This window comes from Ambystoma mexicanum, chromosome 7q (genome assembly GCF_040938575.1).
Source record: "Ambystoma mexicanum isolate Mex_15411 chromosome 7q, UKY_AmexF1_1, whole genome shotgun sequence".
In the NCBI taxonomy this organism is placed as follows: Eukaryota; Metazoa; Chordata; class Amphibia; order Caudata; family Ambystomatidae; genus Ambystoma; species Ambystoma mexicanum.
In genome coordinates this window covers 478399516-478414835 of record NC_090941.1, presented here as the reverse complement: position 1 = coordinate 478414835, position 15320 = coordinate 478399516, and the positions used below count along the sequence as shown (strand labels likewise).

Genomic DNA, 15320 nt, shown 5'->3' with positions numbered 1-15320 from the left:
TCCACATCTAATCCAGTGGGTATTCCGGCACCCTGCAGCCGCTCCGAACTCATACCTGCAAAATAAAAAGACAGTTAGAGCGCATAGTGAAGCAAGCAACAAGCGCTTACTTACGTGCTTCCAGGCGCTTCTATTCATCACACGGGCTCCATCTTCAACTCACTTCAGCCCGTCATCCGCCATCGCCGGAACCCTGCAAAACAAGAGACATCATTACTAAAGACTTTAAAGACATTTGAATGGCTCGAAACTTACCGTTTGTGCAGTAAACGACGGACAGCAGTCCTCTGAAGTCAAGAGGCCTGCGCTACCTATCCAGTGAAGAAACTGGTTACAGCACCCTGCCCCGAGGCAAATGGAGAGCTCGGCATTCACTTACCTAAGGTGAGAGCGTTAACCTTTGGGGGTCTACAGGAGAGGAGAAGAGGAAAGAGATAGGGACACCCCAATAACCCCAGTTCATTAACCCCATATTTTCTATCTGCAGACATCTTACTCTACACGTCAGGCATACAGTGCACAGAGGTCCAGCCCAAAGAGCCAACCGGGTGCTACACATCACCTTTGAAGATACGGTAGTCGCCCAGTCAAGACCGGCGCCTCTGCGAGAATCAGGTGAGCGTTACAGTCGCCTGGCTTCAGCGCGTGCCCCGGACCGGTGTATCTCACTGGTAGAGCCTCCTGCAACTGCTGATGAATCAAAGGCAATTTCTGCATTAAAAGGCCACAATAAGTGTTAAGTACAGGATGTTCCACTTCACTCAGTTGCCTTGGCTGAGGTGCGCACCAAACATTCGCCGGTCTCCCCATCATGATCTCATACGGGGAGAACCACATTTCTAGCCTGTACAGACGTACGCATGCATAATAGCACTATTGGTAATGCGTCCACCCAACTCAACTTGCTTCCTGCACATATCTTGCTTATTTTTTACTTGAGGATTCCGTTGTGCCTCTCAACAAGACCGGCCGAACTTGGATGTCTTGAACTATGAAATCTCTTATTAATCTGGAGACCTGCACATATCTGTAACACCACTGCGCCCACAAAATGTGGACCATTATCTGACCATATGACATGGGGCAAGCCAAAACGGGAAAAGTATTCTTTAAGCATTACTCTTGCCGTACTCATTGCTGTGCAGTATTTTAAGGGATATGCCTCCACTCACTTGCTGAATGCACAGATCACCACTAAGACATATTTCAAGTTTTGGCACCTCTCCATCTCTATGAAATCAAAATGGATTACCTCAAAAGGCATAGAGGGCGGGCCAAAACTGCCTATTGGAGTCACTGTTCCCTTTCCTATATTGTGTTGTAAACACGTGATACAGTTCTGCACTAACCTCTCTGCATTTTTCTTTGTTTGCATTCTGCCATACAGTAGATAGGTGCTGTATTATTTTTTTCGCACAGATGTGAGTAGGGCTGTGAGCCATTGTGACCATTGCAGTCACATAAGAATTTTGCAACATCCAGTTTTTAGTTCCCTTGTCCACCCAACAACCCTCCAGATCTAATTCAGCAGAGCCCTCAGCCCATCCTTGTATCTCATTGGCCGTGGCTTCGGCCTGCATTTCTTTGACAGTGGCAATTCCATCTTCTATCATATAGGGTACTTCCTCAGTCTGAATTGTCATCATTTTATTATTCAAATCAGTGGCAGTTTGTTTCGCAATTCTGTCTGCAAATGCGTTTCCCTCTCCCACTTTACATATCTTTTTATGTGCCTCGCACTTCATTATTGCTAGGCGCTTTGGAAACATAAGTGCAGACAGCAATCGTACAATCAAAGGGCCATGTTGAATCCTGGCCCCATGTGATGTCAAGAAACCTCTCAGCGCCCAGAGTCGACCAAAGTTATGAACCACCCCAAAAGCATACTGACTATCAGTATATATATTCACATTCAAATTTTCAGAAATCTCGCAGGCTCTGGTCAATGCTATTATTTCTGCGGCTTGTGCCGAGTTGTAGGGGATTCTTTTGCTTTCTACAATGCTCTCTAGGGTAGTGATAGCGTAGGCAGCAGTTGTCGTGCCATCAGGTAATTTGAAACAAGAGCTGTCACAAAATCACTCTCCGTCCGGCTCTTTCTGTGTCTGTCAAATCAACTCTTCCCTTCGTTTCTTCCTCAGTAACCATTAAACAATCATGGGGGGGGGTGAATCGTTGTCACCAATTTCTTCTGTGGGTAGTGCCATTAATTCTGCAGTATTCAAAGTGCTACACCTCATAATTTGGATTTGGGGCGCGAACAAGATAATCTCATATCTTGTCAGTCTAGCTGAGGTTAGGTGTTGTATCTGTGTCCTATTTAATAGAAAGTCTATGGCATGTGGCACCATCAGAATTAAAGTATGCCCCAATACCATCCCTTCCGTTTGTTTCACCGACGCAGCAGTCGCCGCGACCGATAGCAAACATCGTGGTAGTGCGCGCGCTACAGGGTCCAGCGCGGAAGAGAAATAGCCACACGGCCTATTTCTTCCACCTTGTTCCTGTGTCAAAACCGCCAATGCACATCCTTCACTTTCACACACAGTCTAAAAACCTTTTCATAATTTGGTGTGCCCAAAACTGGAGCAGAACATAATGCAGTTTTCAATTGATCAAATGCTCTCTGACATTCCTCATCCCACTGTAAAGGCATGACCGCATCCTTTCTAGTCAAGTTCACCATCGGTTTCACACTTAATGCAAAATTACCGATCCATTGTCGGCAATACGAAGCCATGCCTATTATGGCTCTGACTCCTTTCTGTGTCTTTGGAATAGGCATACAAGAAATACTTTCTATCCGCTCTGGCGTTAGCCTTCTCCCGTCTTTCGAAAGTAGGTAGCCCAAATAGGCCACCTCCTTTCGATTATATTGAAATTTCTTCAGAGTAGCTTTATGGCCATGTGCCGCTAGGTGTGACAATAGTAATACAGTGCTTTTTTTTACAAATCTCCTCTGTGTCAGCAGCTAACAGATCATCTATGTATTGCAAGAGTACGCAACCCAATGGTAATTCTAGCATGTCTAGCTGCTCTACTGTAAATACTCGGACTTTCCGTGCATCCTTGTGGAATCCGCATTAATGTAAATGATTGTCCTCCTAATGTGAACGCGAACAAATATCTGCTGTCCTTGTCCACCGGTATGCTAAAGAACGCATTTTTTAGATCAATTACACTAAAGTATTCTGCTGAGACAGGTATCACTGTCAATATTGTGACGTCTGGGACTAAAGGAAATTGTGGATCTACTGTTCAGCGCGTGCAAATCAATTATGTAACGGTATGGTACTTCATTGCCTCTTTTCTTAAACACTGGAAGAATCGGGCTGTTACATGTACTACCTGTAATTTCTTCAATTACCCCTAATTACCCCTAATTTCACCAAATCTGAAACAATACTTTTCAATCCTTTCTCTCCGTTAGCCGAAATTCTGTATTGGGGAATTCTTGGCAGTGTAACTCCTTCTTTCAAAATGATCCTCACTGGCTCTATCTTCAAGCATCCTACATCGTTGTCATGCATTGCCCATATACAGGTTGGCACTTTACTCAACTCCCCTGGTAAAGCTTCAGACATGTATTCTGACACAGGGGCATTTTGTGGCCAAATCGTTAGAAACACCCCACCTGCCGTGCAATGTATAACTGCACCTAACTTTTTCAACAAATTTAATCCCAACTGGTTCTCCCCACAATTTTCTGTTAGGAGAAAAGGACAATGTTCAGTGAATGGTCCTATGGTAACTGGGACTGGTTGGGACACAGGGTTTATGACTGGTCTATCTTCGAACCCTACGGAAACATTCTTTTGCCCCGACAGTGGTATATCCGGAACCAAGTGATGATCTATTGAACACTTCTGTGCTCCTGTATCTACAAGGAAACGGTGCTCCTCATTCCCGACTCTCATTTCTACGTAGGGTCCTTTCTGATTCACGGGAATAGACACTGGTTCCGACCCCTGCCCTGGGCTGTCCTATTGGGGAAATAACACATCATCCGATGTGTAGTCACTACTATTACTGTAATACGTATTTGGCTGTGTATCGAAAACGTTTCCACTCTTCCCTCTATTTCCCCCCACTCTGGTTTCCATACTGTTGGTTTTGCTGGCCCTGATTCTGGTTAGGAGCACTTTGATTTTGGGCTTGGTTTTGATTACCTCCATTATTTTGCTGCTGCTGCTGCTGCATGCTATTCCTATTTGGTCCATTCGCTCCTTGGTGCCCTCTGTGCGGTCTTCTGTGACCAGATCCATTTCTATTCTGCAGATGTGGACATTGCGCTCGCCAGTGTCCTTCCTCCTTACAGTACGCACACTGATTTGGTCCCAATGGTCCCCCATGCATATTCATATGACTCCTTCCTTGTGCATTCCCTCTCCCTCTATTATGTCGTGCTACTTGCTGCAGTAACACCCGTGTCTTCAGATTTACCCTATCCTTCTCCTCTTTCTCTTTCTCTGCATTCACTCTATTCTCATAATATTGGACCATGTGTAATACTTCGCCCAGCGTTTTTGCTTGCCATGCACTCTCTGATGTCATTATTAGGTTCTGGATTGGAAGTTTTAACCCTCTCACATATTTATCAACAAATAGCCTCTTCCCCGCTTCCGAGCACACATCCTGCCCACTGAAGTCCGTAAATACTTCTTCAAACCTATTAAAATAATCTGTAGCTAGCTCATCCTTGCCTTATACACATGCAGTCAATTTGTCCCTTTGAATTCTTTTCTCTGGGACAATTTTTTTTAATTTCTGTACTATGCGTGCTGGTAATGCTACCAGGTTCGCTCCCGGTGTCCCTCCAACCGCTTTATTCCTGTCTTCTATTACCAAATCCGCCCATGTGGCGCCAAAGGTCGTTACGTCATCCATCTTTCTTATTTGCTTCCATATGTCTGTTGGCAGGATCACTGGGAATATTGGGTCTATGTCACCCAGGGTATGCATGGATGATTGTAGGCAGGACTCTACTTCCTTGTAAAACCCTGCAGGATTTGTTCTTATATCGGGAATCGTCTGCTTTATGTTGTTCACCTCCTGTCTGGAAAAGGGGACATGCACATATTGAGCAGTATAATGGGCTGTTGTTACCTGCGCTGCTACGGTGCCCGCTGCGGGAATCTCTACTTTGGGCACAAAGGTAGGTGGGACCTCTCTCATAGGAAATGCCGCACTCACTGTCCCTCCCCCTTCTCTCATGTGCAACAATATTCCTAAATCAAGCGATGGGGCTGTTTCTCCTGTCCCTCGTTCTAGTGCTCTTATATATTGCAATTATTTCGGGGGGGGGGGCTGGCCTTGTCGCTTTTTGTATCTTTATTTATTAAATGTTCAGCCATCGACTGCAATGCTTTCCTTTTCATAGGCATGGAATATCTCATGTATGTACATTGTGGGATACTGGGATTCAACATCCATTTTAACGCCTCTCGTATACATACTTTCAATTTGTCGCCCCTTTGTACTGACGACATTGAATGTCGTCGTTGTATATATGGCTCTACCGCTTCCTTCCTATCTCTCCCGATATCCCTACCCCGGTACCCAGGTACAGTAAACATTTCAGCATAATCATTATCCAATTCATTTTTAAGTTAAAGTCCATATACATGTTCCCTTACTACTTCATCTCTTTCTCTACAGCGTGCTAATGCATTCAAATCTAACAATCGCTGCGGTGTTAATTTCCCAATTAACTGTTTCCATCTCTCCACCAAATATTCACCCATACATTCCAACACTACCTGCTTTCGTTGCTTCTTCGGAAATCATACATCGAGGCCAATGCTGCCGTCCCTTCATTCCCGTCTATATACATCTCTGCCTGTTGCTGCAATTCCACCTTCCTTTCCTTGCTGATCACGCTGCGAGTTACCCTAGTGTATCCACTTTGTTCAGGCCCGCCTCTCGCCCCCACGGTTTCAACTTCAACCCCGGGAGGGACGGACGATACCGAGTCTGTATCTAAGGCGGGAGGTGCGGATGGGACAACAGGAGCGGGGAGTGTCTGCTGTGGGCCTGGTTGGCTAATAGGAAGTGTTACGTGCGCGGTCTGTGGCTGCGGGAGGGAGAGTTTGAGCTTCGGGAGGGGTTTGGGCAATACTTACTGACGTGTTTGGCCTCGCTTCTGATTTTAGGTCTTGTTTTGTATGGATCAATATGTTTTCTATGAATTCATCTGCTATGTGCAATTCTCGTTGTGGGTATATTTTTTCTATATTCAACTGGTCACGTCTACCTGACCTCCTTAGACTCGCAGTCCACTCCTCCTCTTTTTCTTCCACTACTTCATCTTTCGATTTATGCCTGCGCGCATGCTTTGCTCTACTTAAGTCAGGCATTGCTTCCCTTCTCCAGTCCTTAACGATATCAAATGCTGCAGGACACGCTTTCTTTCTTAACACCCTTTCCAGGTTATCTATTCTCGCTATCTCAAAACTACCATTTATCGGCCACTGATGGTCTTGTTGATTTCTGGTTTGCCTATGCCAAGTCTCACAGAATATTATCGCTCCCACACCATACTTTACATACATCGGCGTTCCTCCAGGTGGTGCAATTTGGCCATCTTCCAAAGATTGTCTACCACAGCAGAAAAACCCTGCTAGGGTGGACAATACCCCAGGCATGTTTCAACCTTCCCCCTGGTTAATCAACCTTACCTAGGGCGTTTGATTTTGCAAAGTCAACTCTCAACCAATATCAGGATTACTTTGAATCGGGGAATGACTCATCTGATAAATCAATTTGTCCTCCAGGACACAAGTCGTCTGTATACTGACGCAACCAATGACGTCGTGTCTGCGTTTCTTGGCTTCCGCCTCATTTAGGGACCCTCGCCTCCTTGTTCTCTAGCCGTGTACGTCGATCAGGTGTGTGCAGATCTGCAAAGGAATCTCTCCACTTCTACAGGGCGCCCCGAACACCTCTTGATCCCGGCTCGATCGTCCCGTCCTCGCCGTTCTCCGCCTTTACTCAATTACAACGTACACGATGGAACAAGTGGGGGAGGGTCCCTGTTCGGGCGCCATCTCGAAAGGGGCCCCTAGGGGTCCCTATGTCTTTGGAAATGAGGCAAGTCCCCACACACGATAGATACGCCAGACACAAAGTTAAATTCCCAAAGCTAGGGTTTATTGCAAAGCAAATAGTCTCAGTTGGCCAACTCGGTCCCACGCCCCGCAACGTGTATCTCTAGACCTCGAGGGACGCAAGAGAGCGAATTACGTACATCAGTTACATATATACAAAATGCATATCATGCAATCAGCTGCGACATGTTTAACACCCCCCTTTATTGGGTTTCTTTGAACTCGGTTTGATGATGGACACTTTCTACGAATATGACACCTTCAAATATCTATTCTAGTAACAATATGCCACTTTGCATGTGCAGAGACATCTTTTACTTGTTGAACAGAACACAGTGCTTCTGTTCTTGGAAGCAAGCTACATATGGGGGAAGAGTCACATTCCAGACTTTGCTATCTATGAGGTGCTATTTGTGTCCTGAGACCCGACACGCTCTACAGGGCTCGGTAAAGGGGGCCGTAAGAAGAGCATAATTCAAGCCTTTAGCTGCTTTATTCTAACATATTCTACCATATAACGAGACTGGCTGGCAGCTGTGAAATGATTAAATGCCCTGCAGCTCTGCTTCAAGGCTACATTCGGGAGGGAGCTGGGCATTCCTTCCCGGCGCTGCCTACTTTGTGTCTCAAAGAACTCTTATAAGCATCGCGGCTCTGCGGCCTTGCCCTTTCATGTTCAGACAACAATATTCTCAGTCGAGCAGTGTAAGCAGAAAATGTGCTGCGAAGCAATTTGAACAGGAAAGCAATGAGCAATTGTTAGAAAACAAAATGGCGATCCTTGTTACATCAAAATGGCCGTTCATTGGTTAACTTGGAAACCTGTATTTCTATCGTATCGTGCATGAAACGGTTGGCCCACGGCCACCAAAATACGTTTGCCATCAGTCATGAGAGGTATCCATTTTTCTAGACTGACAGGGGGTTCAAGGCTATCCATTTACCTCCTGGGTAAAATGACAGTCATCAGAATTAACCCATTATCTAGGCCTTTGTTCCTCTTTAAGATGCTCCCAGTAATAACGCCATACTTTTTCGAAGACAATTACGAAATTGCAAGATATTGGTGAGGGGCGGCGGCGCAAATTCGCTTTCCCTGACCTGTATACCTATTATAAAGCAGCCCAGCGCTGTATCTTCCATGAATATCTGAGAGATGGCTTGAGGACTATTAGGCTTTTTTGGAAGACTGTGCAGCACACCCAAAGAAAGTGAGGATTACCTGTAGTCCTCTTGGTGCCTATAGATCAACTGTTTGGTATGCTTCCCAGTTTTGGGGGTTTGATCTTGGAAGTGTGGAACGAGGGAGGGCCCTAGGATTGTCAATCTACATGGCCATTGCCGTTAAATTGAGTATGGTCCTATCCCATAGATTTGGGAAAGTTGGACAGGATTTACAGGCCTGGACTTTACGCTGGCCTCGAGAGAATCCATTAATTGGGGGTTAAGAAGATGCTGGGAGACGAGAAGTTTGGGATCTTCCTCTATCTTCGCATTAAAGGCCTAATATTCGACTCCAGGGAGAGCTATTGAGGCTCTAACGCAGAGTTCGCAGGCGGGATGGTTCATGCATAGACTGAAGCTATTTGCGCACGCATCACAACGCATTGAACACTACTAGGCTCCGGTAGGACACACCTTTCCAGATGCCTTATCGTGACCTGTTGACCGCGACATAATTTTGTGATTGAACTCCAATGTTCGTGGTTTGTTTTCACTTAGTTCTACTCGACTGAACTTGCCCCGCAGCTCCACACATTTCACAGGACATACATTCGGGAATAAGTGGCCAGCCTCAAGGTTGAGATATTGGCAAGATTACGGATTTGGATTGCCTAAGTCTTTACCTCTGTATGCATTATTGCCCTATTGCTATATTAGAATATTTGCCACTTGAAGATTTTAATATATATATAACGGGAGTGAGCCGTCCTAAAGAAGATGGGCATCAACCGTGAAACAGCTTAGATGCTCGGCACCATCGAAACTACTTCCTGTTTATATGTCAGACCTAATGTACATAGCCGGTCATGACAGCACAGTAGTCGACGTACAGCACCCCATTTTTAACCTTGTGTTAGAAGGAACCATTATTGCCTTGTCCATATAATTGTGGTTTTCCTTACATTGTCAAATGTGGCCGTAGCCTCTGATCATCAGCCGGATGATCCCCTTCAACCCGTCTGATGTCCAGACAGCTCGGCAACATGAAGCCAGTACTGACTGAATTTTCAGTCTCGTTTTATACTAGCATGTTGTTTTATTATGCACTTTATTTAACAACAAAATGCTGCTATTTAGTGATGAGCTTGCAATAAAATGTAATATGCATGTTTTAAACAAATGAAATTTAAATAAAATATTCATGTTTTCCAATTACTGTTTGGTTTATATGGTTTGATCTGTAATCCCGAACTTAGGGGGCCCCCTCTCCCCAACCCATTGCCGGTCACCTACCTCCTTAACTTGAATTTGGTTTCCGCTGACACATTTTTTGTTCATTATACTAATATTAGACTCCAAACATGAGGGCAAATGTATGAGTCCCCACAAAACTTTGCGAAGGCCATTTTTGTAGCACATTCTAGGAAAGGAATGATATCGTGGCTACAAGGCTCTAAATTAAGATTGGATAAGCACAAGCTAAAAGCAGCTCCTGGGTATCCAACATCAACCAGTGACCAGGAGCTACCACTAGGGAACAAGGAACTAGTACATAGCGTTCCGCAAATCTAACTTTCACATAAGATGGAAGCATATACTTTTGTAAACTGTTTGACCGCTTTCTGCTTTAAATGTCATATACCTGTGTCCTGGTCTTATTTATAGTTTGTCCCAAACGCTCAGAATTAAATTCACACAGGTGTTTGTTTGGAATCAGTTGACCAGGGCAGGGATATTGAAGGTACGACAAAGCAGGAAAAGTGAACAAAGAAAAACATGAGACCGAAACGGGATATGGCAAGAAGTGGCCAGGAGAGCAGGGGGAGGAAACAGAAGGAAGGAACTAATTTGAGGAGTAATAGTTAAAAAGCAGGTAAGGGGGCACATCTACTCATCCGGAGGTTGAAGATGATCTGGGTCATAAGCGTGGGGTTGGGGGGAGAGAAGCATAATGAGAGGGAAGGAAGACTGTTACTGACTTGCGATCTGTAGAAATGTTATAAGACAGCTGATCAAAATGCTACATGTCGGTATAGTTGTGGGATGGGTGGGCTTTTTCTTTGAATACGATAGACTGAAGAGGGAGGAGAATGAGAACATAGTGTTCTGTTTTATTTTTTAATCTATCAAATAGGGGAATTTTCTTTTTCTTTACTCCGTTTTTGTGAGGCTTACCGTTTAAAAAAAAAGATGGGTTGCTAAATCTGTTATAGAAGCTAGCAGCCAAATGAACTCTTCCTCATGTGACACCTCAAGCCAGTCCTGGTGTTTCCTATTGCATGCTGGGACTTGGCCTGCATATCACCCCTAGTGGCTCTGGGTAGACACATGGCAACGTATGCAGCTACAGATTAATCAAAAGGGATGTGTAGTATTTGTTAAGGGATTGGGGCAAGAAGGGGCTCCATGAGCTCAATGATGTTATGTCATTGTCTTCAGCGGATCCTGTCTGCAGACTTGCACCTGCTACACTCTACCATTCAACGGGTTCTTCGAGAACCATTTGGTGACATTTCTTCCTAATTGTCAACTGCTGTTAGTGATCACGAGGCACCTGCAAACTGCGGTTTGCTCACACATAACCGTTATCTACAGCAATACGAGATTAGTCCCACTGTGAAATGCAGATGAAGAATTGGCCATCGTTGGTAGACAAAAACTTCCAAGATATATCGCACCCTTCCATCCTGTTACCATTCCAATGTAAATTTGTTCACGTCCCTCGGTTTTGCAGATAACCTCATTTTGATGTTGCTTCGAGATGCAATGAAGCATAACACCATGACTGACCTATAGAACGTAAAACAACTTCAGAGACAAAACACCCGTTTTTCAATTGTACTTTGCTAGTCAAAGCAACTTCATTAAATACTATAAAAAAGAACATCATGTTTATCGTCCTTTAATGTTCAGGTGGTCACTGTCCGGGTGGCTTTTTAATAAAAATTGGTGTCTTTCTATGTAAATGCAAATTCTTAAATTATTGCGAATACGGTTTACTTTATTTTAGAAGTCCTATTGAAAATCAAACGTTCTGCAGATGAATGGAGAAGGGCAATGTTGATATGTATTGCTAGCGAGGGTGCCTTCTGCATTTGCGTGGCAACACGTGATTGTTTAAATATATTAGGAGTGTGTTCTTCTCTGGCGCACAGGTGGCGCCAGCTTGGGGGGGGGTGTTCTGGATTGTGCCGCCAGAGCAGACTGTGGGCTCGCTCGTGTGTAACTGTCTGTTGCCACTAGATGGCCATGGCAAACAAGGGTTGGTCACAGTGACAAGTGCATCAAAATGTAATTGATGCTTTATAGAAAACCATACTCCTGATGCATCACTATGAAGTGTAGAGCGCGTGTACTGATGATTCGCAGAGAAAGTTAAGTTCAGGGGAGGACCATTCCTTTAATAAACATGAGCCCACATAAGTCAAACCATACTTCACTCTGAAAGTGGGATGCATAGTTTTTAAGCTATTTCCAAAGGCTGCAGTCTTTCGAGAAATCATATCAAATTGTGTAAATGTTTACCAACATATTCCAAAAAGCATCTTGTGTGTTATTAACCTCCTGAGATGGTGATCTTTTCAGATGAGTATGATGGCGTCTTGGACATTAAAGCTTTGTAGGTGACGGCTGTCTCTAAGATGATGCAATCTTAGAGTCCCCGTGATAAGGCATTTCTGGGCAGCTTTCAGGGTAGCCAGAGGAGTGTTTGGGGACATATGTCAGGAGTGCCTAAGGAAATCTCCTGACAAGTACCTTACACTGAGGGCACACTGATGGGACATCGCCCAATGGGCACCCCTACCAAGGCATTGCTATGGCCACACTGGATGGCTGCTACAAGCTGCCCAGCGGGCCATCCACTAACCTCACTGCACAAAGATTCCCAGCTTCTCTAAGATCAGACATAGTACATGCATACCATCTAAACCGCTTGCATACTGCAACTGAATAACCCTCTCAACTGACATGAAAAAAACAGAATGCTACAGCACTGCAATCAACTCGCATACCCCAGTCCTGGCCAATTCATTGTAGCACTACAGGTACACGAGGATCCCCACTGAACCCAAACTGCCCTCTGCTCTTGACGGAGCACCTCGAAATGGACCAACATGCAGATCTCTGGATACTTCTGGTTTACACGCATCAATACAGCAAAAGTAGCCTGCATTTTCCCTCTCCAGTATCCACACCCACCCTCTACTTTTAGATCCACCAGAGCACCTCGAGACCATGAAAATGGCAGTAGTGGGCAGTACAAAATCCAGTGTCATAACATAAGAAGATTGTTGTAATTCAGTGAGCTACATTGTCTATTTGGTCTGTTGATTACGGCTACAATGGTTTAAATGGACCGCACATATTGCATGTCTCAGCATAAATTGTTCTGACTTCCATAAATGTATTTACAGTTCATTTCAATGTAAGGGATTTTGGAATGGAAACCCTTTAACAAACGTGCAATTTGCTTTCCCCCCCCTCCCCAGAGTCGCTTACTGATCTTCCCAAGAAACACGATGGTGGACCTCTCTTCACCAAACTGCGGCATCCTTGCACAGGCAAGTCTCCCATGCCTTTATCAAACTAACTATTAAAACAATTATGATTAAATAATGGTTGTCCTTTTGATTCCCTGCAATTTGCACATGTTCATGCTTTCACAGTGTGCGTCTATGACAACAGGCATAACAGTAACTACTGTTCATTACTTGTGTCGGCCAACTGCTCCCCATATCCTCTGTTTGCATACTTGTACTCGTGCTTGATTAGAGACTCTTGCATTTAAAGAAGCTACAGAATTGTGGTTCTAGGTACAGCATATATTGGTTTCTAAATGATCTCTGCATTGTTAGGAAGCCATTTAACCAGGCACTGTAAGTCAATTCATAAGAATACTTTGGTAATTACCTGCAAACTTTATTACAGCCATGCCTCTCTTCCATGCCAGTCATTTCTCTTGAGATTTTGCTAAACCCTGACATAGGCGTGTACCTGCAACAGTCTGACCGTCCAATGGACGGACGCACTCCTTCCCTCACTCACAAGGAGTGACGGTGCAAGTGGGAGTTTGTTTGGATATTTGAAACACCTTCGTGAACAAAAAAAACAATAAGACATTAAACTGTGTATCAAATTGTGTATTCTCGAATAAGTCAGGCAGTCCAGAACAAACTGAACCAATATGCACTGCTTTTAACAATGTGTTGGAAAAGTCTATTTTAAAGCCCAGAGTGAACTGAAACCAATTTTAATTGCTATAAACATTGCATGCTAGGAACGTGAGTTTCAAGAGTAAATGGAAGAACTGTTATTTGTTTGCATTACTGAATGCTGAGAAGTGTATTAAAGCATGTAGCGAATGCAGACACTTTGCTTGAAGCCCTGCATAGTTATACCCATGTATATTATACACCAGGGATCCTTGAAAGATCACGAAGAGCAGGGATAATATATGCCACTTTGTTGCTCAATGGTTATTAACATCCTCTAAAACTGCAAACGCGAGACTATCTATTTGTTCATAAAGCGAATTAATCCTATAAATCGATCATATTTAATGAATTTAAACAAAGCGTAGGTGCATCACGTAACACGTATAAAAAACAAATGATTACAATTTGATCATTACAAATAAACATATATAGACGGGATATCAAAGTAGTTGTTCTACATTACCATTATTTACAATATAAAATACATACATACAGAATATGATACTTTAATAATCTTTAAAGTCATTATCGATGTTAAAGGGCTGGTCATTGTGCAAAAAGAATTGCTGGCAATGCTGTTTTCTCCATCATTGGGTCAGGCTGGGAATCCTCGGTAAAGGAATAAAAATCAGTTTCAGTTTCGTTTCTGAACTGTCTTTCTACTAACAACCATTCACTGGTCTCTGGGTCATACTGCCCCCAGCCAATGACTGCCATCTACCTAAGCCCCTCTGGCAGCCATCTTCAGATTTTTACCTCACGTTCAAGTGTTGGGAGTCCTCGTGCTGTAGCTCTCGAGCTTTTACTGCGTTTGCGTTTTTTCAAAGAGTTTACTCTTCTGTTTTTCAGTCAATCAAGCCTCAAGCTCCACCGTCTTCGATTCCGGTTAACGGGGACCCATTTTCGGAAAATTCTATGCCCTTCAAGGGCACTTTTTCGTTGTGTTTCCACTTCTCGGAGGATTCCAGAAGATTTTGAGGCCTACCCTGCGTCGACATGGCCCAGGACAAGGTAAGCATGACGCCTACTGGATCCAAGCTGTTCAGGAGCTGCCCCGGTTGCTGGCTTCAGAACGTCTTTAAGGAGGATGAGCACTCTCGGTGCCTCTACTGCCTTCATGACGACAAATTGCACGTGGACAGGGGGGCCAACGAGGTGCCCACACCCCGACCATCGGCCCTGTTGCAACCTGCACCCGTACCACAGGACAAATCGGGAGCGATCCTGATGGCTATACAGTCCCTGTGCGCAGGGATAAGGACGAGGATGCCCTTACCCCCTGCTGAGGACCCAGCGGAACCTGGTCCGTCGGGAAGCCCGCCAAACAAGCGGAGACGAGTCTATCCTCCTCCCCACTTCAGCCTTCACCCCCTTCCCCCCTCCGAGGGATGAGAAGGGAACAGAGACGGCTACGACAGAATGGACCTCCCCTCACCACCTATTCGGGCCTCCACACCCGACGAAATTAGCTCCTTCGACGCCATGATCGCCAGGGCATCTGAGCTCTTCAGCTCTGCCCCGAAGAACAGAAGAAGCAAGGTTTCCTCTACCAACGGCAGGAGGCCAAGAGGAAGACTGTCCTCTCAATCTTCCCCCATGTGTCTCGGGGCACAGCCGTCCCCGGATTCGGTGGTCTCCGCGGTGGCCAAGAAGAAGGCGGCGGGGGCGGCGGCGTCCACTTCGATTTCCCCACCGGACGGCGAGGAGAAGAAGCTGGACGCCATGGGACGACGAGTCATCTGATCAGCTGCGACAACGATTAAAGCGCCCTCGCGATCATGGCACGCTACGACAGGGAGCAGTGGTTTAAGATCGCTCCCTTGCTGGACTTCCT

At 45.0% G+C, this 15320-nt stretch overlaps 1 protein-coding gene across 3 annotated transcripts in view; it reads left to right on the top strand.

Moving 5' to 3' along the window:
• RNASEH2B (ribonuclease H2 subunit B) overlaps positions 1-15320 on the top strand; it is a 376916-nt gene that overhangs the window by 94590 nt on the left and 267006 nt on the right. For all 3 annotated transcript variants that reach the window (XM_069639895.1, XM_069639894.1, XM_069639896.1), the window contains exon 2: positions 12761-12832. In XM_069639895.1, coding sequence (XP_069495996.1) covers positions 12791-12832 — 42 coding nt within the window. In that variant the 5' untranslated portion in view covers positions 12761-12790. The remainder of the gene's footprint in view (positions 1-12760; positions 12833-15320) is intronic.